The sequence below is a fragment of the Bombina bombina genome, chromosome 4 (assembly GCF_027579735.1).
Source record: "Bombina bombina isolate aBomBom1 chromosome 4, aBomBom1.pri, whole genome shotgun sequence".
Taxonomy (NCBI): Eukaryota; Metazoa; Chordata; class Amphibia; order Anura; family Bombinatoridae; genus Bombina; species Bombina bombina.
In genome coordinates, this window is record NC_069502.1 from 957,564,891 (window position 1) to 957,591,106 (window position 26,216).

General features: G+C 39.7%; 1 protein-coding gene across 1 annotated transcript in view; it reads right to left on the reverse strand.

The window, feature by feature from the left end:
- TMEM87B (transmembrane protein 87B) overlaps positions 1–26,216 on the reverse strand; it is a 287,374-nt gene that overhangs the window by 130,655 nt on the left and 130,503 nt on the right. Inside the window, exons 5-7 of the mRNA XM_053711969.1 lie at positions 11,814–11,846; positions 7,987–8,043; positions 6,786–6,827 (exon numbers count right to left, since the gene is read on the reverse strand). Of these exons, the coding sequence (XP_053567944.1) occupies positions 6,786–6,827; positions 7,987–8,043; positions 11,814–11,846 (132 nt within the window). The remainder of the gene's footprint in view (positions 1–6,785; positions 6,828–7,986; positions 8,044–11,813; positions 11,847–26,216) is intronic.

Below are 26,216 nucleotides of genomic sequence, written 5' to 3' on the forward strand. Positions count from 1 at the left end.
TGATGAATTTGGCCGCAGCAAGCTGAGGCCATGCCTGAAGCGCATTGAATATCGCTCTCAGTTCTAGAATGTTTATCGGAAGAAGAGATTCCTCCCGAGACCATAAGCCCTGTGCTTTAAGGGAGTTCCAGGCTGGCATCTGTCGTTACAATGAGCCACTCTGGCCTGCGGAAGTACATTCCCTGAGACAGGTGGTCCTGAAACAACCACCAGAGAAGAGAATCTCTGGTCTCTTGGTTCAGATGCAGTTGAGGAGATAAATCAGCATAATCCCCATTCCACTGTTTGAGCATGCATAGTTGCAGTGGTCTGAGGTGTAGGCGGGCAAAAGGAACTATGTCCATTGCCGCTACCATGAGTCCGATAACCCCCATACACTGAGCCACTGATGGCCGAGGAATGGAATGAAGAGCTCGGCAAGAGGTTAAGAGTTTTGATTTTCTGACCTCCGTCAGAAATATTTTCATTTCTAACTAATCTATCAGAGTCCCTAGAAAGGAAACTCTTGTAAGAGGGAAGAGAACTCTTTTTTATGTTCAACTTCCACCCGTGAGATCTCAGAAAAGCCAACACGATGTCCGTGTGAGACTTGGCTAGCTGGAAAAACGACGCCTGAATTAAGATATCTAGATAAGGCACCACTGCTATGCCCCGTGGTCGTAGAACCGCCAGAAGGGACCCTAGCACCTTTGTGAAAATTCTTGGAGCCGTGGCCAACCCGAAGGGAAGGGCCACAAACTGGTAATGCCTGATTAGAAAGGCGAATTTGAGAAATTGATGATAATTTCTGTAAATAGGGATGTGTAGATACGCACCCTTTAAGTCCACGGTAGTCATATAGTGACCCTCCTAGATCAGAGGTAGAATAGTCTGAATAGTCTCCATCTTGAATGATGGAACTTTGAGGAACTTGTTTACAATTTTGAGATCCAAGATTGGTCTGAAAGTTCCCTCTTTTTTGGGAACCACAAACAGGTTTGAGTAGAACCCTAGCCCCTGTTCCTCTTTTGTGACTGGGCGGATCACCCCCATGGTATGTAAGTCTTCTACACGGTCTAAGAACGCCTCTCTCTTTGTCTGGTTTACAGACAGTCGAGAAATGTGAAATCTCCCCCTTGGAAGGGAGTCTTTGAATTCCAGAAGATATCCCTGGGACACAATTTCTAAAGCCCAGGGATCGTGAACATCTCTTGCCCAAGCCTGAGCGAAGAGAGAGAGAGAGAGAGAGAGAGAGTCTGCCCCCTACTAGATCCGGTCCCGGATCTGAGGCTACCCCTTCATACTGTCTTAGAGGCAGCTGCAGGCTTTTTGGCCTGTTTACCCTTGTTCCAAGCCTGGATAGGTCTCCAGACTGACTTGGATTGGGCAAAATTCCCCTCTTGCTTTGAAGCAGAGGCAGCTGAAGCGGGACCACTCTTAAAGTTCCGAAAGGTACGAAAATTATTTTGTTTGGTCCTCATCTTATTTGATCTATCCTGAGGAAGGGTATGACCTTTCCCTCCAGTGATGTGTAAAATAATCTCTTTCAGTTCAGGCCCGAATAGGGTCTTTCCTTTGAAAGGGATGTTCAAAAGTCTAGATTTAGATGACACATCAGCAGACCAGGACTTAAGCCATAACGCCCTGCGTGCTAAAATGGCAAAACCTGAATTATTTGCCGCTAATTTAGCCAGTTGAAATGCGGCATCAGTAATAAAAGAATTAGCCAACTTAAGGGCCTTAATTCTGTCCATAATCTCCTCTAATGGAATCTCCATCTGAAGAGCCTCTTCTAGAGCCTCAAACCAGAAAGCAGCTGCAGTAGTTACAGGAACAATGCACGCAATAGGTTGGAGAGAAAAACCCTGATGTACAAAAAATTTCTTCAGGAGACCCTCAAATTTTTTTCATCCATAGGATCTTTGAAAGCACAACTGTCTTCAATAGGTATAGTTGTACGCTTAGAGTAAAAATAGCTCCCTCCATCTTAGGAACTGTCTGCCATGAGTCCCGCATGGTGTCAGATATGGGAAACATTTTCTTAAAAACAAGAGGGGGAGAGAACGGAATACCTGGTCTATCCCACTCCTTAGTAATAATATTCACAATCCTCTTAAGGACTGGAAAAACATCAGTGTAAACAGGAACCTCTAAGTATTTATCCATTTTACACAATTTCTCTGGAACCACTATAGGGTCACTAATACCTCCCTGAGCAATAAGCGGAGGTGTTCAAGCTTAAAATTAAAGGCCGTCATATCAGAATCTGTCTGAGGAAGCGTCTTTCCTGAATCAGAAATTTCTCCCTCAGACAAGAAATCCCTCACCCATACTTCAGAGCATTGTGAGGGCATATCAGATACGGCTACTAAAGCATCAGACGGCTCCGCATTTTTCCTAAACCCAGAGCTGTCCCGCTTTCCTTGTAAACCAGGCAGTTAAGATAAAACCTCTGTGAGGGTTGTATTCATAACTGTGGCCATATCCTGTAAAGTAAAAGAATTTGACGCACTAGAGGTACTTGGCGTTACTTGAGCGGGCGTTACTGGTTGTGACACTTGGGGAGAGCTAGATGGCGAACCCTCATTTACTGACTGAGAATCATCTATTGCTCTATTTTTAAGTGCTAATATATGTTCTTTGTAGTTTATAGACATATCAGTACAATTGGGACACATACTAAGAGGGGGTTCCACAATGGCTTCCAAACATATTGAACAAGGATTTTCCTTGGTGTCAGACATGTTAAATAGGCTAGTAATGTAACAAGCAAGCTTGGAAAACACTGTAATCAAAGTAAATAACACTTAGAATTAAAACGGTACTGTGCCTTTAAGAGAAAAAAAAAGTTGCACAAATTCTGCAAAACAGTGTAAAAAAGCAGTAAACTTAAAAAAATTTTTACAGTAGCGTCATAAAGACTTAGTGACTTTGCACAGCTATGCAAATTAATTAACCATGTGGGTTAAAAAACCCGAAAAACAAGCCACAATGACCCCTTTAGTCCCTTCAAAAAAACGTTATAATTGCATCATTCACTGAATAAACAAAAAGTTTTTTTTTTTGGGTTTTTTTTAAGTGTCACCAGTAACTAATGAGCCCTTCAAGCAAGCTTAAATTCCTATAAAAGAGTCTGAATACAGCTTACCCTTCCCTCATGGGAATAATGCCAGCCTTTTCTAGAATCAACACAGTCCGTCTAGAAAAATATAGACTGAACATACCTCATATGCAGCTTAGCATGCAAACCGTTCCCCCAACTGAAGTTTTCCTGTACTCTTCAGCCCTTGAGAGAACAGCTGTGGATCTTAGTTACAAAGTGCTAAGACCATCATCCTCCTTGCAGAAATCTTCATCCCTTTTCTGCCAGAGAGTAAATAGTACTCACCGGTACCATTTAAAATAACAAACTTTTGCTTGAGAAAATAAAAAACTAACATTTTTGTCACCACACTCCTCTTGCCCTTCCTAGCAGTTAAGCAGGCAGAGAGAACGACTGGGGGTGGAGCTAAGGGGGGAGCTATATGGACGGCTCTGCTGTGGGTGCTCTCTCTCTGTCACTTCCTGTAGGGGAGGAGAATATCCCACAAGGATGAATCCGTGGACTCGATACATCTTACAAGAGAAACATATTTAGAACTTTACATACAAAGTGCCAAACCATAGCTGAGAAATAAAATAAGACATACTTACCAAAAGACACTCATCTACATATAGTAGATAGCCAAACCAGGACTGAAACAAGAATCAGAAGAGGTAATGGTATATAAGAGTATATCGTCGATCTGAAAAGGGAGGTAGGAGATAATTCTCTACAACCGATAACAGAGAACATATGAAATAGATCCCCGATAGGATGACCATAGCATTCAATAGGCAATACTCCCTTCACATCCCTCTGTCATTCACTGCACTCTGAGAGGAAAACCGGGCTTCAGCATGCTGCGAAGCACATATCAACGTAGAAATCTAGCACAAACTTACTTCACCACCTCCATAGGAGACAAAGTTTGTAAAACTGAATTGTGGGTGTGGTGGGGGGTGTATTTATAGGCATTTTGAGGTTTGGGAAACTTTGCCCCTCCTGGTAGGAATGTATATCCCATACGTCACTAGCTCATGGACTCTTGCCAATTACATGAAAGAAATATAATGTAGGTGGCGGTGGGCTCCGGGAGCGGCGGTTTAGGGGTTAAACAATTTATTTGCGGCGGGGTCCGGTATCGGCAGGATAGGGGTTAATAATGTTATGTAGGTGGCGGCAGATTAGGGGTTAATAGGTATAATGTAGGTGGCGGCGGGGTCCGGGAGCGGCGGTTTAGGGGTTAATAAATTTATTATAGTTGCGGCGGGGTCCGGGAGCGGCGGCTTAGGGGTTAATACGTATAATGTAGGTGGCGGCGGTGTAGGGGGGCAGATTAGGGGTGTTTAGACTCGGGGTACATGTTAGGGTGTTAGGTGCACACACTTCCCATAGGAATCAATGGGATATCAGGCAGCAGCGAAACTGAGCTCTCGCTGCTGTCAGACTCCCATTGATTCCTATGGGATCCGCCGCCTCCAGGGCAGCGGATTGAACACCAGGTACGCTGGGCCGGAATAGTGGAGAGTGTACCTGGTTGTTCTTTGATAACTTGCGTTCGGAACATCTGGAGTGACGCAAGCATCAATCTGCGTCGGACTGAGTCTGGCGGATCGTATGTTACGTCACTAGATTCTACTTTTGCCTGTCTGTAGGGCTTGATAACTAAGGCGAATCAGCCTCGCCACAAATACGATGCAGAATTCCAGCGTATTTGCGGTTGATAAATAGAGGCCACAGACTGCAAAAATAGCCATGGTCCCAAACGGGCAGAAAATGGAAAAGTGCTGTGGTCATTAAGGGGTTAAAGGAACATGAAACCAATGTTTTTCTTTCTTTCATGATTTAGATAGAACATACAATTTTAAACAACTTTTCAATATATTTTTATTATCAATTGTACTTCATTCTCTTGGTATCCTTTGTTGATGGAGCAGTAATGCACTACTGAGAGTTAGTTGAATATATCAATAAGCCAATAACAAGAGGCATATGTGTGCAACCACCAATCAGGATACCAAGAGCATAAAGCAAATTAGATAAGAGAGAATACAATTTTAAACAACTTTCCAATTTACTTCTATCTGAATCCTGAAAGAAAAAAAATTGGGGTTTCATGTCCCTTTAACAACGACGACGTACCGTGTACGTCACTTGTCATTAAGGGTTTTCTTGGGTATAATAGTGCGGGTCACTACGGTCTATTTATACCCTCCCTCCTTCCTGATGTTCACCGGAAATAGCGCGGTCTCGCCGCTGGTGGTGAGACGTCACTGTTAAAGATTCAATCCCCACAGGGTACGTCGCTAGTCCTGAAAGGGTTAAACTCATATGCGCCTAGAGTGTTAAAGGGACATTAAACTGCTGGGCACAACTACCCTAGAATGGTTACCACTTACTATGTTATTGCATTTCATCCTGTTCCTGCAGCTCTTTACAAATCAGTACTCCTGTTTTAATAGCTTAAAGGTGGCAGATACCGAAGCTCTGCCTTTGTACTGGGGCTGCCATCTTGAGGCTCAGGTATTCTCACAGCCTGTGACAGAAGCTGTGCACACTCACAGATCAGTAATATTGTTGTTTTACAGCTGTATAATGTGCTTCAGGTTAGGGTGCATGATACAAAGTAGGAGCCTTACATTTTTTCAGTGGCTGCATTGCACTATATTATTGCTGAGTGGGTTTTTTTAAAAATAGATTTTGTCTAACCGTAAAACTGTGTAAAAAAGCCAAAATAAAAAGGTCACATGATGTATCTTGCACCCTAACCTGAAGCACATTATATAGCTGCAAATAATTGGACAATATTACGGATCTGTGAGTGTGCAATGCTTCTGTCACAGGCTGTGAGAATACCTGAGCTCCAAGATGGCAGCCCCCTGTACAAAGAGGCGGAGCTTCAGTATCTGGCATCTTTAAAGGACCATAAAACTGTAGGTTTGGCAATAATGACCTGCATTAAAAAAAATGTTACTTAACATGAAGTAAATTAATTAGAAGTGTTTTTTCCAGTGTCATTGTTTTATGCTTACCATCTTCTTTAACCACAGTTGCCACTGCTCTAATGACTTCCCCTCTGGCTGTTTACAAATAGCCATTACGTATGTCTCCAATAAAAGTCACTATACTAATGAGGTTGTTCTATACGTAAGTGGTGCAAGTGCATTCCTGTGCACCTGCACAGTGAGTGAAAACATGTAGAGTAAGTGCAATGAAACGTAATGTAAAGCGGACAATAAACTTTATTTTTATTACAAAAAAAAAAATGTTGTTTGTGTACTGGAGCCTCTCAAATAGAAAACAAGGTAGCGTTGCTTGTTCTGAAGTATTCTTTTTTTTTTTTAACCATTGTCTGCAGTTTGAGAGTGCAGCTCTTGTTTAAGTTATGAATACAAAAAAACACCTGTAGCGCTACACAAGTTAAGTTATGAATACAAAAAAAATCACCTGCATGACCTGTGCAAGTGGACATTCTAGGAAGATATTATTTAAGCAAATGGAGTAACATAGAAAATTATCAAGAATGGGCAAAACAGATTATCTGTTTCTCTTGCATTCACTAAACACTAAGCCAGCTCAAGTTACTCTAGAAGATTTAGGATATGGGCATAGACAAAGAAGATTAAATCACTGCATGTGCAATTTCCCTTTACTGTCATTTTGACTCCTGGCAAACACATTATTGACTGCACTTAAAATGTATTCTGTATTTAAAAGATCATACCTCTTTGTTTAAAAGGCTTCTCTTTGACAAAGACTTGATATTCTGAAAAGTAAAAGGCATGTCAATTACCAAAAATTAAAATGATAAAAAGTCAACATTTACCATCAACATTTTTTGAACACATTGAGATTGTAAAATAAAATGTTTAATTATCTGTAGTAAACATTTTTTTTTTATTTTGTCCCCTTTTCTTGTAATTTAACATTCCAGTTCCCCCTGAGTTTTTATAAAGTAAAGGGCATTACAATGTTCAAACCAAGGTTTGCCTGTTTAAGTTATAATATTCTTTGCTCATAGAGTTAAATGGACAGTCTAGTCAAAATTAAACTTTCATGATTCAGACAGGGCATGCAATTTTAAAGGGATACTGAACCCACATTTTTTCTTTCGTGATTCAGATAGAGCATGCAATTTTAAGCAACTTTCTAATTTACTCCTATTATCAAATTTTCTTCATTCTCTTGGTATCTTTATTTGAAATGCAAGAATGTAAGTTTAGATGCCGGCCCATTTTTGGTGAACAACCTTGGTTGTTCTTGCTGATTGGTGGATAAATTCATTCACCAATGAACAAGTGCTTTTCAGGGTTCTGAACCAAACAAATAGATTAGATTCCTTCTTTTTCAAATAAAGATAGCAAGAGAACGAAGAAAAAAATGATAATAGGAGTAAATTAGAAAGTTGCTTAAAATCGCATGCTCTATCTGAATCACGAAAGAAAAAATTTGGGTTCAGTGTCCCTTTAAACAAATTTCCAATTTACTTTTATCATCAAATTTGCTATGCTTTCTTGGTATTATTTATGGAAAGCTAAACCTAGGTAGGCTCATATGCTATTTTTTAAGCTGTTGAACTGCCTCTTATCTCAGTGCATTTTTACAGTTTTTGGCAGTTAGACACTTAGTTCATGTGTGTCATATAGGTAACATTGCGCTCACTCCCATGGAGTTATTTAAGAGTCTGCACTGATTGGCTAAAATGCATGTCTGTCAAAAGAACTGAGACAAGGGGGAAGTCTGCAGATGCTTAGGAACAAGATAATCACAGAGATAAAAAAAAAAAGTGTATAAATATAACAGTGGTTGTGCAAAATTGGGGAATGGGTAATAAAGGGATCATCTATTTTTTAAACAATAACAATTCCGGAGTAGACTGTACCTTTAAGAAAGCAATATATTCTGTGTATACATTAGTAAATCACCTTTGATTCTTTTAGATTTTTTGAGGTGCTGGTTTCTTTTTTTTCTTGTCCTTTGAGCTAAAAAAAAATAATACAGATAAAACAAATAAGCAAGAGGTTAATATCATGCCATAATAGAAATAGTTTATATAAATCTCATCTTGGGGTTTGGAACTAGAATCTATTGAATTCTGCTGTTGGATAGAAGAAGAAAAAAAAAGCCACAAACATTAATTTGCTTAAATACCAAATCTATACCTGCTTAAAATAATTTTTATATTAAAAAAAACGAAAAAAAAAAACCCAAACATTTACTTCTATAAATTGATTTATTTTTCTGGTAGTTTTTGTTGAAATGTCACTTCTTTCCATGCTGAGGTAGGCACAAAAGTGTGCATGTGACTTAAGCAATATGGGCTCCATTTATCATTGTAATTCTCCTACATTTGCGCCTATAAATACGCTGTCGTAATTTTTCTCCTATTTATCAATGCAAAATACGCCTAAAATTAAGCAAATACGACCGCATAATTCTCCCACTCTATTCTCTCGCGCCAAATAAAGCTTAAAATGCCCTTTTTCGATCATATTTTTAGAAATACGCATCACTAATCACCAAAATATAGATTTAACATTATTTTGCGCCTTAGGAGACCCTAAAATTCTCCTACAAATACGACCACGAACGTTCTCCATAACCACTGTGGAGAACATTGAATTCACTCCACTTTTTTCGCGAGAGAAGATGGAATAGTTCTTCATTTTCTATCTTATCAGTCTAAAGCTAACAATATTACATCAATGTAAGACGTGTCACCAGTGACATTTTTGAATATCTATAGGAGTCAAAAGTTCTGCAGGGGGTGTGGAAGGAGATAAAGGTATTAATGTTTAAAACTGGTGTTTGTATTATTATTATTATTGTAGCATGTGTAAAAAAATATAAAAGCTTTCTTACACACGATTCAAAAAAATGCATTTATTAATTAGATTACATGTATTAGGTTACACGTTTTTTTTAATAATTTTAAAACAAAATAATTTTTTATTTTATTACATTAAAATTACAATCGTTTTGTATTTAAATATTGTAATACATGGTCAAGGGTAGTTTTAACAATTGTATTTAAATAAAAAAATAAAGTAAGACAATTTTATATACAAAAAACAAGTGAATTTGAGAGTATCTCTAATGATAAATAAGGCGCATATGTAATACTAATGGCGAGATTTATCATTAATCTGCCGCATCTTGACTTTGGAAATTGGCGTTAAATACTACCGGTTTTATGATAAATATTGGTGCACATGTGCGCCTCTCCAAAGACGAGCTGCAGAGAACTGATAGGAGAGCTGAAAGTCGTATTTAAAAAAATAATAAATTGAGCCCTATATGTATTACATTGTTACAAACACTGCTGGAAAAAAAAAAAAAAGCTGCCAAGACACATGCACACTTCTGAGTCTACTTATGTATGCTCTCATGGAAAGGCGCAAAGTCTCAACAAGAGACAGAAAAAAGGGGGTACAGATACATTTTTACAGTTTTATTTTATTTTGTGTCTATCTTATAGGGACATGAAACTTAAAATGTTTCTTAAATGATTCTGTAGTATTCAGGAAAACTATAGATTTCTCTTCATATGTTAAACGTGAACTCTGAACCTGTGATAAAACAATTCAAACTATTCACAAACACCAAAAGGGATCCAACACCTCATCATATGCCGAAAATTATAATCAATAATCCACCACCAGGTGGCGCCATATTTCTTAAAGGCACATTAACCCCAAAACTATTCTTTCATAACTCAGTTAGAGCATGCAATTTTAAACAACTTTCCAAGGTACTTCTTTTATCTAATGTGCTTCATTCTCTTAGTATCCTTTGTTGCACAGCATACCTGGGTAGGCTCAGAAGCAGCAATGCAATGGGAGCTAGTTGCTGCTTTGTAGCTGTACGAAAATACATCTGGTCATTGGCTCACCTGGTGTGTTCATCTAGCTCCCAGTAGTGCACTGCTGCTCATTCATCAAAGGATAACAAGAGAATTAAACAATTTTGATAATAGATGTAAATTGGAAAGTTGTTTAAACCTTTAAATGTTAAGCACTTTCCCACCTGGGTGCTAAGCTGATTTGAGGGGGTTTTTTGTTTGTTTTTTAAATATATATTTTTTTTTTACTTTTTTCTTTCAGATTCCCAAGAGTTATACCGTTGGAAAGATTAGGCGATTACCTTTCCAATGGTCTTGGGGGGGGTCTGTAGCTGCTTAGATGCCTGAGATACAGGCTTCTAAGCAGCATGCCCCCTTTCCATATACTTGTCATTGTGATTATTAAATAAAGTTGCGCGGTTACGTCATCACGTCAAAAACGTGAAGCCCTGGCGATGCCTGTCACTATACAGGCCCGATCGAAGGGGTAGGAGCGGGTGGGAGCCCCCAGATCTCCCTCAAGGTGGGAGAGTGCTAGCGACGGCTGAGCCGTCGTTAGCACCTGACAGACAATTTGCGACAGCTCAGAGCTGTCGTTAGCATTTAAAGGGGTTAAAATTGTATGCTCTATCTGAATCATGAAAAAAATATATATTTTTTGGATTTCTTGTCCCTTTAAATCAGGAAAGTTTAATTATGTCCCTTTACTCCCTTTAATACATCTTCCAGACAGCATATGCTAAACCCTAGCACTTGGCCTTGCAAATAATTTGTCCTCTATGTCCCAATGTCCCCTAAGAGCCACATCCTCCCCTCTCTACATATCCACTATAATCCACCCCCACTTAATCTCACTGGGACTGCTTCAGATTAAAAATACTTTCAGAAATGTAACATTCATGGCTTACATCAGTTTAGGAGTTTACCACACTAAAAAAAAATAGGTTTTTATTTCCTAAACTTCTGTAGTTGAGGTTATCATCAAATGAGTCCTTAAGCTATCACATCAGAAAGGATAAAGATGGTGAATCACTATATACCTGAACATGTTTCCCAAAAAAAGAGAAATTGTCAAATCTCACAATAGATGTGCCATTGAATACATCTACGGCATAAAAAAAAAGTTTTACAATAAAAAATAAATAAATAAAAAACACATTGCTGCCTTCTCCAGGGATAATTTCTGTAGAGATTGATGATCTAAAGCTCTCTGGTCTGGAGAGATTATCTAAGAGGTCTCGTCACTAAAGAATTTTTGAAAATTTGAGAACTTTATATCTAGCTTTGGAGGTTCTGGATGTGATACAGATTCACTGGCATTGTAATATAATGCTCAGATAAAGCCCCCAAAGGTTTTGCGAGACCTCTCTCCATGCCAGCCAGTTTTTGAGCATCAGGCCCTTAAAGGGATACTAAAAGTAAAATTTTTAACTTTTATGATAGATAGTGTGCAGTTTTAAGGGGCTTTCCAAATTACTTTCATTATCAAATACTGCAGTCTTATATGTATACTTTTTGAGGCACCAGCTCCCACTGAGCATGTGCAAGAATTCACAGTCTGTGATTGGCCGATGGCTGTCACATGAGTATGCTATTGGTATGGTTTTTTTTTTAATTAGGCATTTGTTGATTATGCAAATCTACTGTATTTAATTGTCCTTTCAAGAAAGGGAAATTCTTTGTTTAGCGTGTGAAAAAGGAACTTCCAAGGGATGGTTGCCTGAATTTATAAACCATAAAAAACAAGAGAGCATGAATTGGCTCCCACACATTTTTACTTACAATTTATTTCTAAACACAGTTCAACAACTCACATGCACAAGTATTCCAGTACCATCATCATAAATAACAGAGATAGTTAAATAGGTCCTGGGAAAAAAATTATGCAATACAAAAAAAATATATATATACCTTTAGAAAAAGCAGCGGGTTTACACCACTCCTCTAGAAGAGAAAAAAAAATGAAGACGAGGTAAGCATTCAAGATTAAAAAGATTTAAGAGTGAGCTTTCCTAAAAAATAAATAAATAGGTTGACAGGTTAAACAGGTAAAAACTGCAAAAGTATAATAACATAATTTATGTAAGAACTTACCTGATAAATTCATTTCTTTCATATTGGCAAGAGTCCATGAGCTAGTGACGTATGGGATACACATTCCTACCAGGAGGGGCAAAGTTTCCCAAACCTCAAAATGCCTATAAATACACCCCTCACCACACCCACAATACAGTTTAACGAATAGCCAAGAAGTGGGGTGATAAGAAAGGAGCGAAAGCATCAAACAAGGAATTGGAATAATTGTGCTTTATACAAAAAAATCATAACCACCACAAAAAGGGTGGGCCTCATGGACTCTTGCCAATATGAAAGAAATTAATTTATCAGGTAAGTTCTTACATAAATTATGTTTTCTTTCATGTAATTGGCAAGAGTCCATGAGCTAGTGACATATGGGATAGCAGATACCCAAGATGTGGAACTTCCACGAAAGAGTCACTAGAGAGGGAAGGATAAAATAAAGACAGCCAATTCCGCTGAAAAAATAATCCACAACCCAAATCAAAAAGTTTTAATCTTATAATGAAAAAAACTGAAATTATAAGCAGAAGAATCAAACTGAAACAGCTGCCTGAAGTACTTTTCTACCAAAAACTGCTTCAGAAGAAGAAAAAACATCAAAATGGTAGAATTTAGTAAAAGTATGCAAAGAAGACCAAGTTGCTGCTTTGCAAATCTGATCAACAGAAGATTCATTCTTAAAAGCCCAGGAAGTAGAAACTGACCTAGTAGAATGAGCCGTAATCCTTTGAGGCGGGGATTTACCCGACTCCACATAAGCATGATGAATCAAAGACTTTAACCAAGACGCCAAAGAAATGGCAGAAGCCTTCTGACCTTTCCTAGAACCAGAAAAGATAACAAATAGACTAGAAGTCTTTCTGAAATCTTTAGTAGCTTCAACATAATATTTCAAAGCTCTTACTACATCCAAAGAATGTAAAGATCTCTCCAGAGAATTCTTAGGATTAGGACACAAAGAAGGGACAACAATTTCTCAACTAATGTTGTTAGAATTCACAACTTTAGGTAAAAAATTAAATGAAGTCCGCAACACCGCCTTATCCTGATGAAAAATCAGAAAAGGAGATTCACAAGAAAGAGCAGATAACTCGGAAACTCTTCTAGCAGAAGAGATGGCCAAAAAGAATAAAACTTTACAAGAAAGTAATTTAATATCCAGAGAATGCATAGATTCAAACGGAGGAGCTTGTAAAGCCCTCAGAACCAAATTAAGACTCCAAGGAGGAGAAATTGACTTAATGACAGGCTTAATACGAACCAAAGGCTGTACAAAACAATGAATATCAGGATGATTAGCAATCTTTCTGTGAAAAAGTACAGAAAGAGCAGAGATTTGTCCTTTCAAGGAACTTGCAGACAAACCCTAATCCAAACCGTCCTGAAGAAACTGTATAATTCTAGGAATTCTAAAAGAATGCCAAGAGAATTTATGAGAAGAACACCAAGAAATGTAAGTCTTCCAAACTCGGTAATAAATCTTTCTAGACACATATTTACGAGCCTGTAACATAGTATTAATCACTGAATCAGAGAAACCTCTATGACTAAGTATTAAGCTTTCAATCTCCATACCTTCAAATTTAATGATTTGAGATCCTGATGGAAAAATGGGCCTTGAGATAGAAGGTCTGGCCTTAACGGAAGTGTCCAAGGTTGGCAACTGGCCACCCGAACGAGATCCGCATACCAAAACCTGTGTGGCCATGCTGGAGCCACCAGCAGTACAAACGAACGCTCCATTAGGATTTTGGAAATCACTTTTGGAAGAAGAACTAGAGGCGGAAAGATATAGGCAGGTTGATAATTCCAAGGAAGTGACAACGCGTCCACCGCTTCCGCCTGAAGATCCCTGGATCTGGACAGATACCTGGGAAGTTTCTTGTTTAGATGAGAAGCCATCAGATCTACTTCTGGAAGTCCCCAGATTTGAACAATCTGAAGAAATACCTCTGGGTGAAGAGACCATTCGCCCGGATGTAACGTCTGGCGACCAAGATAATCCGCTTCCCAATTGTCTATACCTGGGATGTGAACCGCAGAAATCAGACAGGAGCTGGATTCCGCCCATACAAGAATCCGAGATACTTCTTTCATAGCCTGAGGACTGTGAGTCCCTCCTTGATGATTGACATACGCCACGGTTGTGACATTGTCTGCCTGAAAACAAATAAACGATTCTCTCTTCAGAAGAGGCCAGAACTGAAGAGCTCTGAAAACCGCACGGAGTTCCAAAATGTTGATTGGTAATCTCGCCTCCTGAGATTCCCAAACCCCCTGCGCTGTCAGAGATCCCCATACAGCTCCCCAACCTGAAAGACTCGCATCTGTTGAGATCACAGTCCAGGTTGGATGAACAAAAGAGGCCCCTTGAATTAAACGATGGTGATCCAACCACCAAGTCAGAGAAGATCGAACATTGGGATTTAAGGATATTAATTGTGATAGCTTTGTATAATCCCTGCACCATTGGTTCAGCATACAAAGCTGAAGAGGTCTCATGTGAAAACGAGCAAAAGGGATCGCGTCCGATGCAGCAGTCATGAGACCTAGAATTTCCATGCACAAAGCTACCGAAGGGAATGATTGAGACTGAAGGTTTCGACAAGCTGAAACCAATTTCAGACGTCTCTTTTCTGTTAGAGACAAAGTCATGGACACAATCTATTTGGAAACCCAAAAAGGTTACCTTTGTCTGAGGCATCAAGGAACTCTTTGGTAAATTGATCCTCCAACCATGTCTTTGAAGAAACAACACAAGTTAATTCGTATGAGATTCTGCAGAATGTAAAGACTGAGCGAGTACCAAGATATCGTCCAAATAAGGAAATACCGCAATAGCCTGTTCTCTGATTACAGAGAGAAGGGCACCGAGAACCTTTGAAAAGATAATTGGAGCTGTTGCTAGGCCAAATGGAAGAGCAACAAACTGGTAATGCTTGTCTAGAAAAGAGAATCTCAGAAACTGATAGTGATCTGGATGGATTGGAATATGAAGATATGCATCCTGTAAGTCTATTGTAGACATATAATGCCCTTGCTGAACAAAAGGCAGAATAGTCCTTATAGTCACCATTTTGAATGTTGGTATCCTTACACAACGATTCAATATTTTTAGATCCAGAACTGGTCTGAAGGAATTCTCCTTCTTTGGTACAATGAACAGATTTGAGTAAAACCCCAGACCCCGTTCCAGAACTGGAACTGGCACAATTACCCCAGCCGACTCTAGGTCTGAAACACATTTCAGAAACGCCTGAGCCTTTACTGGGTTTTCTGGAATGCGTGAGAAAAAAATCTTCTCACAGGCGGTCTTACCTTGAAACCTATTCTGTACCCTTGTGAAACAATGTTCTAAATCCAAAGACTTTGAATCGAATTGATCCAAACATCTTTGAAAAATCGTAACCTGCCCACTAACAGCTGTGCTGGAATGATGGCCGCACCTTCATGCGGATTTGGGAGCTGGTTTTATAAAAGGCTTGGATTTATTCCAGACTGGAGAAGATTTCCAAACGGAAATAGTTCCTTTAGAGGAAGGGTCAGGTTTTTGTTCCTTATTCTGACGAAATGAACGAAAACGATTAGCAGCCCTATATTTACCTTTAGACTTTTTGTCCTGAGGCAAAAAAACTCCCTTCCCCCCAGTAACAGTTGAAATTATTGAATCCAACGGAGAACAAAATAATTTATTACCTTGGAAAGAAAGAGAAAGCAACGTTGACTTAGAAGTCATATCTGCATTCCAAGACTTAAGCCATAAAGCTCTTCTAGCTAAAATAGCTAAAGACATATACCTGACATCAATTCTAATGATATCAAAAATGGCATCACAAACAAAAGTTATTAGCATGTTGAAGAAGTTTAACAATGCTATAAGCATTATGGTCTGACACTTGTTGCGCTAAAGCCTCCAACCAGAAGGTAGAAGCTGCAGCAACATCAGCCAAAGAAATAGCAGGCCTGAGAAGATTACCTAAAAATAAATAAGCCTTCCTTAGAAAGGATTCAAGTTTCCTATCTAAAGGATCCTTAAAAGAAGTACTATCTGCCGTAGGAATAGTAGTACGTTTAGCAAGAGTAGAGATAGCCCCACCAACTTTGGGGATTTTCTCCCAAAACTCTAATCTATCAGATGGCAAAGGGTACAATTTCTTAAACCTTGGACAAGGAGTAAATGAAGTACCCAGACTATTCCATTCCCTAGAAATTACTTCTGAAATAGCATCAGGAATTGGAAAAACTTCTGGAATAACTACATGAGGTTTAAAAACTGAATTTAAACGCTTATTAGTTTTAATATCAAGAGGACTAGACTCCTCCATATCTAATGCAATCAACACTTCTTTAAGTAAAGAACGAATAAACTCCATCTTAAACAAATATGAAGATTTATCAGTGTCAATATCTGAGGCAGAATCTTCTGAACCAGATAGATCCTCTTCAGAAATAGATAAGTCAGAATGATGGCGGTCATTTAAAAATTCATCTGAAATATGAGAAGTTTTAAAAGACCTCTTACGTTTACTAGAAGGAGGAATAACAGACAGAGCCTTCCGAATAGAATTAGAAACAAATTATTTTACATTAACAGGAACATCCTGAACATTAGATGTTGAAGGAACAACAACATCTGCGTTAGATAGTTTATCATGACAACTAACACAAACTACAGCCGGAGGAACAGTTACCAAAAGTTTACAACAAATGCACTTAGCTTTGGTAGAACCGACATCAGGCAGCGTCTTTCCATAAGTAGATTCTGATCCAGGGTCAGGTAGTGACATCTTGCAATATGTAATAGAAAAAACAACATATAAAGCAAAATGATCAAATTCCTTAAATGGCGGTTTCAGGAATGGGAAAGAATGCAAAACAAAACAAGCCTCTAGAAACCAGAAGCAACTAAAAAGTGAGACTGAAATAATGTGAAAAAAACTGGCGCCAAGTATGACGACCACATTTTTGGCGCCAAGTATAACACCCACATTTTTTGGCGCCAAGAATGACGCCCATATTTTTTGGCAACAAAAACGTCCGCAACACACATACGTCAAAAATGACGCAATCACGTGAAAACTGAAATGACAAAATTTTTGCGCCAAGAATGACGCAATAAGTTGAAGCATTTTCAGCACCCGCGAGCCTAACAGCCCGCAATTTAGAAAAAAAGTCAATTGAAAATTTAAAATTTTAAGGTAAGAAAAAATATAATTCATATGCATTTTCCCAAAAAAATTAAACCGGCAGTCTGAAAGAAGGAATACTGATTATCCTGAATTATGGCAAATATAAGTTTAACACATATATTTAGAACTTTACATATAAAGTGCCCAACCATAGCTTAGAGTGTTATGAATAGAAATAAAACTTACTTACCCCAAGACACTCATCTACATATAGTAGATAGCCAAACCAGTACTGAAACGAGAATCAATAGAGGTAATGGTATATAAGAGTATATCGTCGATCTGAAAAGGGAGGTAGGAGAAGAAATTTCTACGACCGATAACAGAGAACCTATGAAATAGATCCCCTAGAGGAAGACCATGGTATTCAATAGGCAATACTCTCTTCACATCCCTCTGACATTCACTGCACTCAGAGGAAAACCAGGCTTCAGCCTGCTGCGAAGCGCATATCAACGTAGAAATCTAGCACAAACTTACTTCACCACCTCCATGGGAGGCAAAGTTTGTAAAACTGAATTGTGGGTGTGGTGAGGGGTGTATTTATAGGCATTTTGAGGTTTGGGAAACTTTGCCCCTCCTGGTAGGAATGTATATCCCATACGTCACTAGCTCATGGACTCTTGCCAATTACATGAAATATATATATATATATATATATATATATATATATATATATATATATATATATATATATATATATATATATATATATATACACACACACATATATACATATACACACCATTCAATATACAGCCTAGTGTTACTGCAACGGAATGCCTCAAAGACCTTCCAAATTATACAATTGTCCATATTAGTCCAGGAAATATCCAACGTACATTTCGCTGGTGTATAAGCAGCTGTTTAAAGGATTATTTTATTGATTCCAGCCCTTTTAAATGTAATTGGTGGAAGATAGTCATCATCACTGATTACGTAATGAACACCTGTTCGTCTTCACTCGGAGGGAGATATACAAAAATATATCTGAATTTCATTTAGGAATAAAAAAAAAAGTGATAAGACATTCATTTGATCAGCTTAGACCAGATAAAAACATAATTTATGTAAGAACTTACCTGATAAATTCATTTCTTTCATATTAGCAAGAGTCCATGAGCTAGTGACGTATGGGATATACATTCCTACCAGGAGGGGCAAAGTTTCCCAAACCTCAAAATGCCTATAAATACACCCCTCACCACACCCACAATTCAGTTTAACGAATAGCCAAGAAGTGGGGTGATAAAAAAGTGCGAAAGCATATAAAATAAGGAATTGGAATAATTGTGCTTTATACAAAAATCATAACCACCACAAAAAAAGGGCGGGCCTCATGGACTCTTGCTAATATGAAAGAAATGAAAATTATCAGGTAAATTCTTACATAAATTATGTTTTCTTTCATGTAATTAGCAAGAGTCCATGAGCTAGTGATGTATGGGATAATGACTACCCAAGATGTGGATCTTTCCACACAAGAGTCACTAGAGAGGGAGGGATAAAATAAAGACAGCCAATTCCTGCTGAAAATAATCCACACCCAAAAATAAAGTTTAACGAAAAACATAAGCAGAAGATTCAAACTGAAACCGCTGCCTGAAGTACTTTTCTACCAAAAACTGCTTCAGAAGAAGAAAATACATCAAAATGGTAGAATTTAGTAAAAGTATGCAAAGAGGACCAAGTTGCTGCTTTGCAAATCTGGTCAACCGAAGCTTCATTCCTAAACGCCCAGGAAGTAGAAACTGACCTAGTAGAATGAGCTGTAATTCTTTGAGGCGGAGTTTTACCCGACTCAACATAGGCAAGATGAATTAAAGATTTCAACCAAGATGCCAAAGAAATGGCAGAAGCTTTCTGGCCTTTTCTAGAACCGGAAAAGATAACAAATAAACTAGAAGTCTTACGGAAAGATTTCGTAGCTTCAACATAATATTTCAAAGCTCTAACAACATCCAAAGAATGCAACGATTTCTCCTTAGAATTCTTAGGATTAGGACATAATGAAGGAACCACAATTTCTCTACTAATGTTGTTGGGATTCACAACTTTAGGTAAAAATTCAAAAGAAGTTCGCAACACCGCCTTATCCTGATGAAAAATCAGAAAAGGAGACTCACAAGAAAGAGCAGATAATTCAGAAACTCTTCTGGCAGAAGAGATGGCCAAAAGGAACAAAACTTTCCAAGAAAGTAATTTAATGTCCAATGAATGCATAGGTTCAAACGGAGGAGCTTGAAGAGCTCCCAGAACCAAATTCAAACTCCAAGGAGGAGAAATTGACTTAATAACAGGTTTTATACGAACCAAAGCTTGTACAAAATAATGAATATCAGGAAGAATAGCAATCTTTCTGTGAAAAAGAACAGAAAGAGCAGAGATTTGTCCTTTCAAAGAACTTGCGGACAAACCCTTATCTAAACCATCCTGAAGAAACTGTAAAATTCTCGGTATTCTAAAAGAATGCCAAGAAAAATGATGAGAAAGACACCAAGAAATATAAGTCTTCCAGACTCTATAATATATCTCTCGAGATACAGATTTACGAGCCTGTAACATAGTATTAATCACAGAGTCAGAGAAACCTCTTTGACCAAGAATCAAGCGTTCAATCTCCATAACTTTAAATTTAAGGATTTCAGATCCTGATGGAAAAAAGGACCTTGTGACAGAAGGTCTGGTCTTAACGGAAGAGTCCACGGTTGGCAAGAGGCCATCCGGACAAGATCCGCATACCAAAACCTGTGAGGCCATGCCGGAGCTACCAGCAGAACAAACGAGCATTCCTTCAGAATCTTGGAGATTACTCTTGGAAGAAGAACTAGAGGCGGAAAGATATAGGCAGGATGATACTTCCAAGGAAGTGATAATGCATCCACTGCCTCCGCCTGAGGATCCCGGGATCTGGACAGATACCTGGGAAGTTTCTTGTTTAGATGGGACGCCATCAGATCTATTTCTGGAAGTTCCCACATTTGAACAATCTGAAGAAATACCTCTGGGTGAAGAGACCATTCGCCCGGATGCAACGTTTGGCGACTGAGATAATCCGCTTCCCAATTGTCTATACCTGGGATATGAACCGCAGAGATTAGACAGGAGCTGGATTCCGCCCAAACCAAAATTCAAGATACTTCTTTCATAGCCAGAGGACTGTGAGTCCCTCCTTGATGATTGATGTATGCCACAGTTGTGACATTGTCTGTCTGAAAACAAATGAACGATTCTCTCTTCAGAAGAGGCCAAAACTGAAGAGCTCTGAAAATTGCACGGAGTTCCAAAATATTGATCGGTAATCTCACCCCCTGAGATTCCCAAACTCCTTGTGCCGTCAGAGATCCCCACACAGCTCCCCAACCTGTGAGACTTGCATCTGTTGAAATTACAGTCCAGGTCGGAAGCACAAAAGAAGCCCCCTGAATTAAACAATGGTGATCTGTCCACCATGTTAGAGAGTGTCGAACAATCGGTTTTAAAGATATTAATTGAGATATCTTCGTGTAATCCTTGCACCATTGCTTCAGCATACAGAGCTGAAGAGGTCGCATGTGAAAACGAGCAAAGGGGATCGCGTCCGATGCAGCAGTCATAAGACCTAGAATTTCCATGCATAAGGCTACCGAAGGGAATGATTGTGACTGAAGGTTTCGACAAGCTGCAATCAATTTTAGACGTCTCTTGTCCGTTAAAGACAGAGTCATGGACACTGAATCCATCTGGAAACCCAGAAAGGTTACCCTTTTCTGAGGAATCAAAGAACTTTTTGGTAAATTGATCCTCCAACCATGATCTTGAAGAAACAACACAAGTCGATTTGTATGAGATTCTGCTAAATCTAAAGACTGAGCAAGTACCAAGATATCGTCCAAATAAGGAAATACCACAATACCCTGTTCTCTGATTACAGACAGAAGGGCACCGAGAACCTTTGTAAAAATTCTTGGAGCTGTAGCTAGGCCAAACGGCAGAGCCACAAACTGGTAATGCTTGTCCAGAAAAGAGAATCTCAGGAACTGATAATGATCTGGATGAATCGGAATATGCAGATATGCATCCTGTAAATCTATTGTGGACATATAATTCCCTTGCTGAACAAAAGGCAAGATAGTCCTTACAGTTACCATCTTGAACGTTGGTATTCTTACATAATGATTCAATATTTTTAGATCCAGAACTGGTCTGAAGGAATTCTCCTTCTTTGGTACAATGAAGAGATTTTAATAAAACCCCATCCCCTGTTCCGGAACTGGAACTGGCATAATTACTCCAGTCAACTCTAGATCTGAAACACATTTCAGAAATGCTTGAGCTTTTACTGGATTTACTGGGACACGGGAAAGAAAAAATCTCTTTGCAGGAGGTCTTATCTTGAAACCAATTCTGTACCCTTCTGAAACAATGCTCTGAATCCAAAGATTGTGAACAGAATTGATCCAAATTTCCTTGAAAAAACGTAACCTGCCCCCTACCAGCTGAGCTGGAATGAGGGCCGCACCTTCATGTGGACTTAGAAGCAGGCTTTGCCTTTCTAGCTGGCTTGGATTTATTCCAGACTGGAGATGGTTTCCAAACTGAAACTGCTCCTGAGGATGAAGGATCAGGCTTTTGTTCTTTGTTGAAACGAAAGGAACGAAAACGATTATTAGCCCTGCTTTTACCTTTAGATTTTTTATCCTGTGGTAAAAAAGTTCCTTTCCCACCAGTAACAGTTGAAATAATGGAATCCAACTGAGAACCAAATAATTTGTTACCCTGGAAAGAAATGGAAAGTAAAGTTGATTTAGAAGCCATATCAGCATTCCAAGTTTTAAGCCATAAAGCTCTTCTAGCTAAAATAGCTAGAGACATAAACCTGACATCAACTCTGATAATATCAAAAATGGCATCACAGATAAAATTATTAGCATGCTGTAGAAGAATAATAATATCATGAGAATCATGATGTGTTACTTGTTGCGCTAAAGTTTCCAACCAGAAAGTTGAAGCTGCAGCAACATCAGCCAAAGATATAGCAGGTCTAAGAAGATTACCTGAACACAGATAAGCTTTTCTTAGAAAGGATTAAATTTTCCTATCTAAAGGATCCTTAAACGAAGTACCATCTGACGTAGGAATAGTAGTACGTTTAGCAAGGGTAGAAATAGCCCCATCAACTTTAGGGATTTTGTCCCAAAATTCTAATCTGTCAGACGGCACAGGATATAATCGCTTAAAACGTTTAGAAGGAGTAAATGAATTACCCAATTTATCCCATTCTTTGGAAATTACTGCAGAAATAGCATTAGGAACAGGAAAAAACTTCTGGAATAACCACAGGAGCTTTAAATACCTTATCCAAACGTTTAGAATTAGTATCAAGAGGACCAGAATCCTCTATTTCTAAAGCAATTAGTACTTCTTTAAGTAAAGAACGAATAAATTCCATTTTAAATAAATAACAGAATTTATGTTTACCTGATAAATTACTTTCTCCAACGGTGTGTCCGGTCCACGGCGTCATCCTTACTTGTGGGATATTCTCTTCCCCAACAGGAAATGGCAAAGAGCCCAGCAAAGCTGGTCACATGATCCCTCCTAGGCTCCGCCTACCCCAGTCATTCGACCGACGTTAAGGAGGAATATTTGCATAGGAGAAACCATATGGTACCGTGGTGACTGTAGTTAAAGAAAATAAATTATCAGACCTGATTAAAAAAACCAGGGCGGGCCGTGGACCGGACACACCGTTGGAGAAAGTAATTTATCAGGTAAACATAAATTCTGTTTTCTCCAACATAGGTGTGTCCGGTCCACGGCGTCATCCTTACTTGTGGGAACCAATACCAAAGCTTTAGGACACGGATGAAGGGAGGGAGCAAATCAGGTCACCTAAATGGAAGGCACCACGGCTTGCAAAACCTTTCTCCCAAAAATAGCCTCAGAAGAAGCAAAAGTATCAAACTTGTAAAATTTGGTAAAAGTGTGCAGTGAAGACCAAGTCGCTGCCCTACATATCTGATCAACAGAAGCCTCGTTCTTGAAGGCCCATGTGGAAGCCACAGCCCTAGTGGAATGAGCTGTGATTCTTTCGGGAGGCTGCCGTCCGGCAGTCTCGTAAGCCAATCTGATGATGCTTTTAATCCAAAAAGAGAGAGAGGTAGAAGTTGCTTTTTGACCTCTCCTTTTACCAGAATAAACAACAAACAAGGAAGATGTTTGTCTAAAATCCTTTGTAGCATCTAAATAGAATTTTAGAGCGCGAACAACATCCAAATTGTGCAACAAACGTTCCTTCTTTGAAACTGGTTTCGGACACAGAGAAGGTACGATAATCTCCTGGTTAATGTTTTTGTTAGAAACAACTTTTGGAAGAAAACCAGGTTTAGTACGTAAAACCACCTTATCTGCATGGAACACCAGATAAGGAGGAGAACACTGCAGAGCAGATAATTCTGAAACTCTTCTAGCAGAAGAAATTGCAACTAAAAACAAAACTTTCCAAGATAACAACTTAATATCAACGGAATGCAAGGGTTCAAACGGAACCCCCTGAAGAACTGAAAGAACTAAATTGAGACTCCAAGGAGGAGTCAAAGGTTTGTAAACAGGCTTAATTCTAACCAGAGCCTGAACAAAGGCTTGAACATCTTGCACAGCGGCCAGCTTTTTGTGAAGTAACACAGACAAGGCAGAAATCTGTCCCTTCAGGGAACTTGCAGATAATCCTTTTTCCAATCCTTCTTGAAGGAAGGATAGAATCTTAGGAATCTTAACCTTGTCCCAAGGGAATCCTTTAGATTCACACCAACAGATATATTTTTTCCAAATTTTGTGGTAAATCTTTCTAGTTACAGGCTTTCTGGCCTGAACAAGAGTATCGATAACAGAATCTGAGAATCCTCGCTTTGATAAGATCAAGCGTTCAATCTCCAAGCAGTCAGCTGGAGTGAAACCAGATTCGGATGTTCGAACGGACCCTGAACAAGAAGGTCTCGTCTCAAAGGTAGCTTCCAAGGAGGAGCCGATGACATATTCACCAGATCTGCGTACCAAGTCCTGCGTGGCCACGCAGGAGCTATCAAGATCACCGACGCCCTCTCCTGATTGATCCTGGCTACCAGCCTGGGGATGAGAGGAAACGGCGGGAACACATAAGCTAGTTTGAAGGTCCAAGGTGCTACTAGTGCATCCACTAGAGCCGCCTTGGGATCCCTGGATCTGGACCCGTAGCAAGGAACTTTGAAGTTCTGACGAGAGGCCATCAGATCCATGTCTGGAATGCCCCACAGCTGAGTGACTTGGGCAAAGATTTCCGGATGGAGTTCCCACTCCCCCGGATGCAATGTCTGACGACTCAGAAAATCCGCTTCCCAATTTTCCACTCCTGGGATGTGGATAGCAGACAGGTGGCAGGAGTGAGACTCCGCCCATAGAATGATTTTGGTCACTTCTTCCATCGCCAGGGAACTCCTTGTTCCCCCCTGATGGTTGATGTACGCAACAGTTGTCATGTTGTCTGATTGAAACCGTATGAACTTGGCCCTCGCTAGCTGAGGCCAAGCCTTGAGAGCATTGAATATCGCTCTCAGTTCCAGAATATTTATCGGTAGAAGAGATTCTTCCCGAGACCAAAGACCCTGAGCTTTCAGGGATCCCCAGACCGCGCCCCAGCCCATCAGACTGGCGTCGGTCGTGACAATGACCCACTCTGGTCTGCGGAATGTCATCCCTCGTGACAGGTTGTCCAGGGACAGCCACCAACGGAGTGAGTCTCTGGTCCTCTGATTTACTTGTATCTTCGGAGACAAGTCTGTATAGTCCCCATTCCACTGACTGAGCATGCACAGTTGTAATGGTCTTAGATGAATGCGTGCAAAAGGAACTATGTCCATTGCCGCTACCATCAACCCGATCACTTCCATGCACTGAGCTATGGAAGGAAGAGGAACGAAATGGAGTATCCGACAAGAGTCTAGAAGTTTTGTTTTTCTGGCCTCTGTCAGAAAAATCCTCATTTCTAAGGAGTCTATTATTGTTCCCAAGAAGGGAACCCTTGTTGACGGAGATAGAGAACTCTTTTCCACGTTCACTTTCCATCCGTGAGATCTGAGAAAGGCCAGGACAATGTCCGTGTGAGCCTTTGCTTGAGGAAGGGACGACGCTTGAATCAGAATGTCGTCCAAGTAAGGTACTACAGCAATGCCCCTTGGTCTTAGCACAGCTAGAAGGGACCCTAGTACCTTTGTGAAAATCCTTGGAGCAGTGGCTAATCCGAAAGGAAGCGCCACGAACTGGTAATGTTTGTCCAGGAATGCGAACCTCAGGAACCGATGATGTTCCTTGTGGATAGGAATATGTAGATACGCATCCTTTAAATCCACCGTGGTCATGAATTGACCTTCCTGGATGGAAGGAAGAATAGTTCGAATGGTTTCCATCTTGAACGATGGAACCTTGAGAAACTTGTTTAAGATCTTGAGATCTAAGATTGGTCTGAACGTTCCCTCTTTTTTGGGAACTATAAACAGATTGGAGTAGAACCCCATCCCTTGTTCTCTTAATGGAACGGGATGAATCACTCCCATTTTTAACAGGTCTTCTACACAATGTAAGAATGCCTGTCTTTTTATGTGGTCTGAAGACAACTGAGACCTGTGGAACCTCCCCCTTGGGGGAAGTCCCTTGAATTCCAGAAGATAACCTTGGGAGACTATTTCTAGCGCCCAAGGATCCAGAACATCTCTTGCCCAAGCCTGAGCGAAGAGAGAGAGTCTGCCCCCCACCAGATCCGGTCCCGGATCGGGGGCCAACATTTCATGCTGTCTTGGTAGCAGTGGCAGGTTTCTTGGCCTGCTTTCCCTTGTTCCAGCCTTGCATTGGTCTCCAAGCTGGCTTGGCTTGAGAAGTATTACCCTCTTGCTTAGAGGACGTAGCACTTTGGGCTGGTCCGTTTCTACGAAAGGGACGAAAATTAGGTTTATTTTTTGCCTTGAAAGGCCGATCCTGAGGAAGGGCGTGGCCCTTACCCCCAGTGATATCCGAGATAATCTCTTTCAAG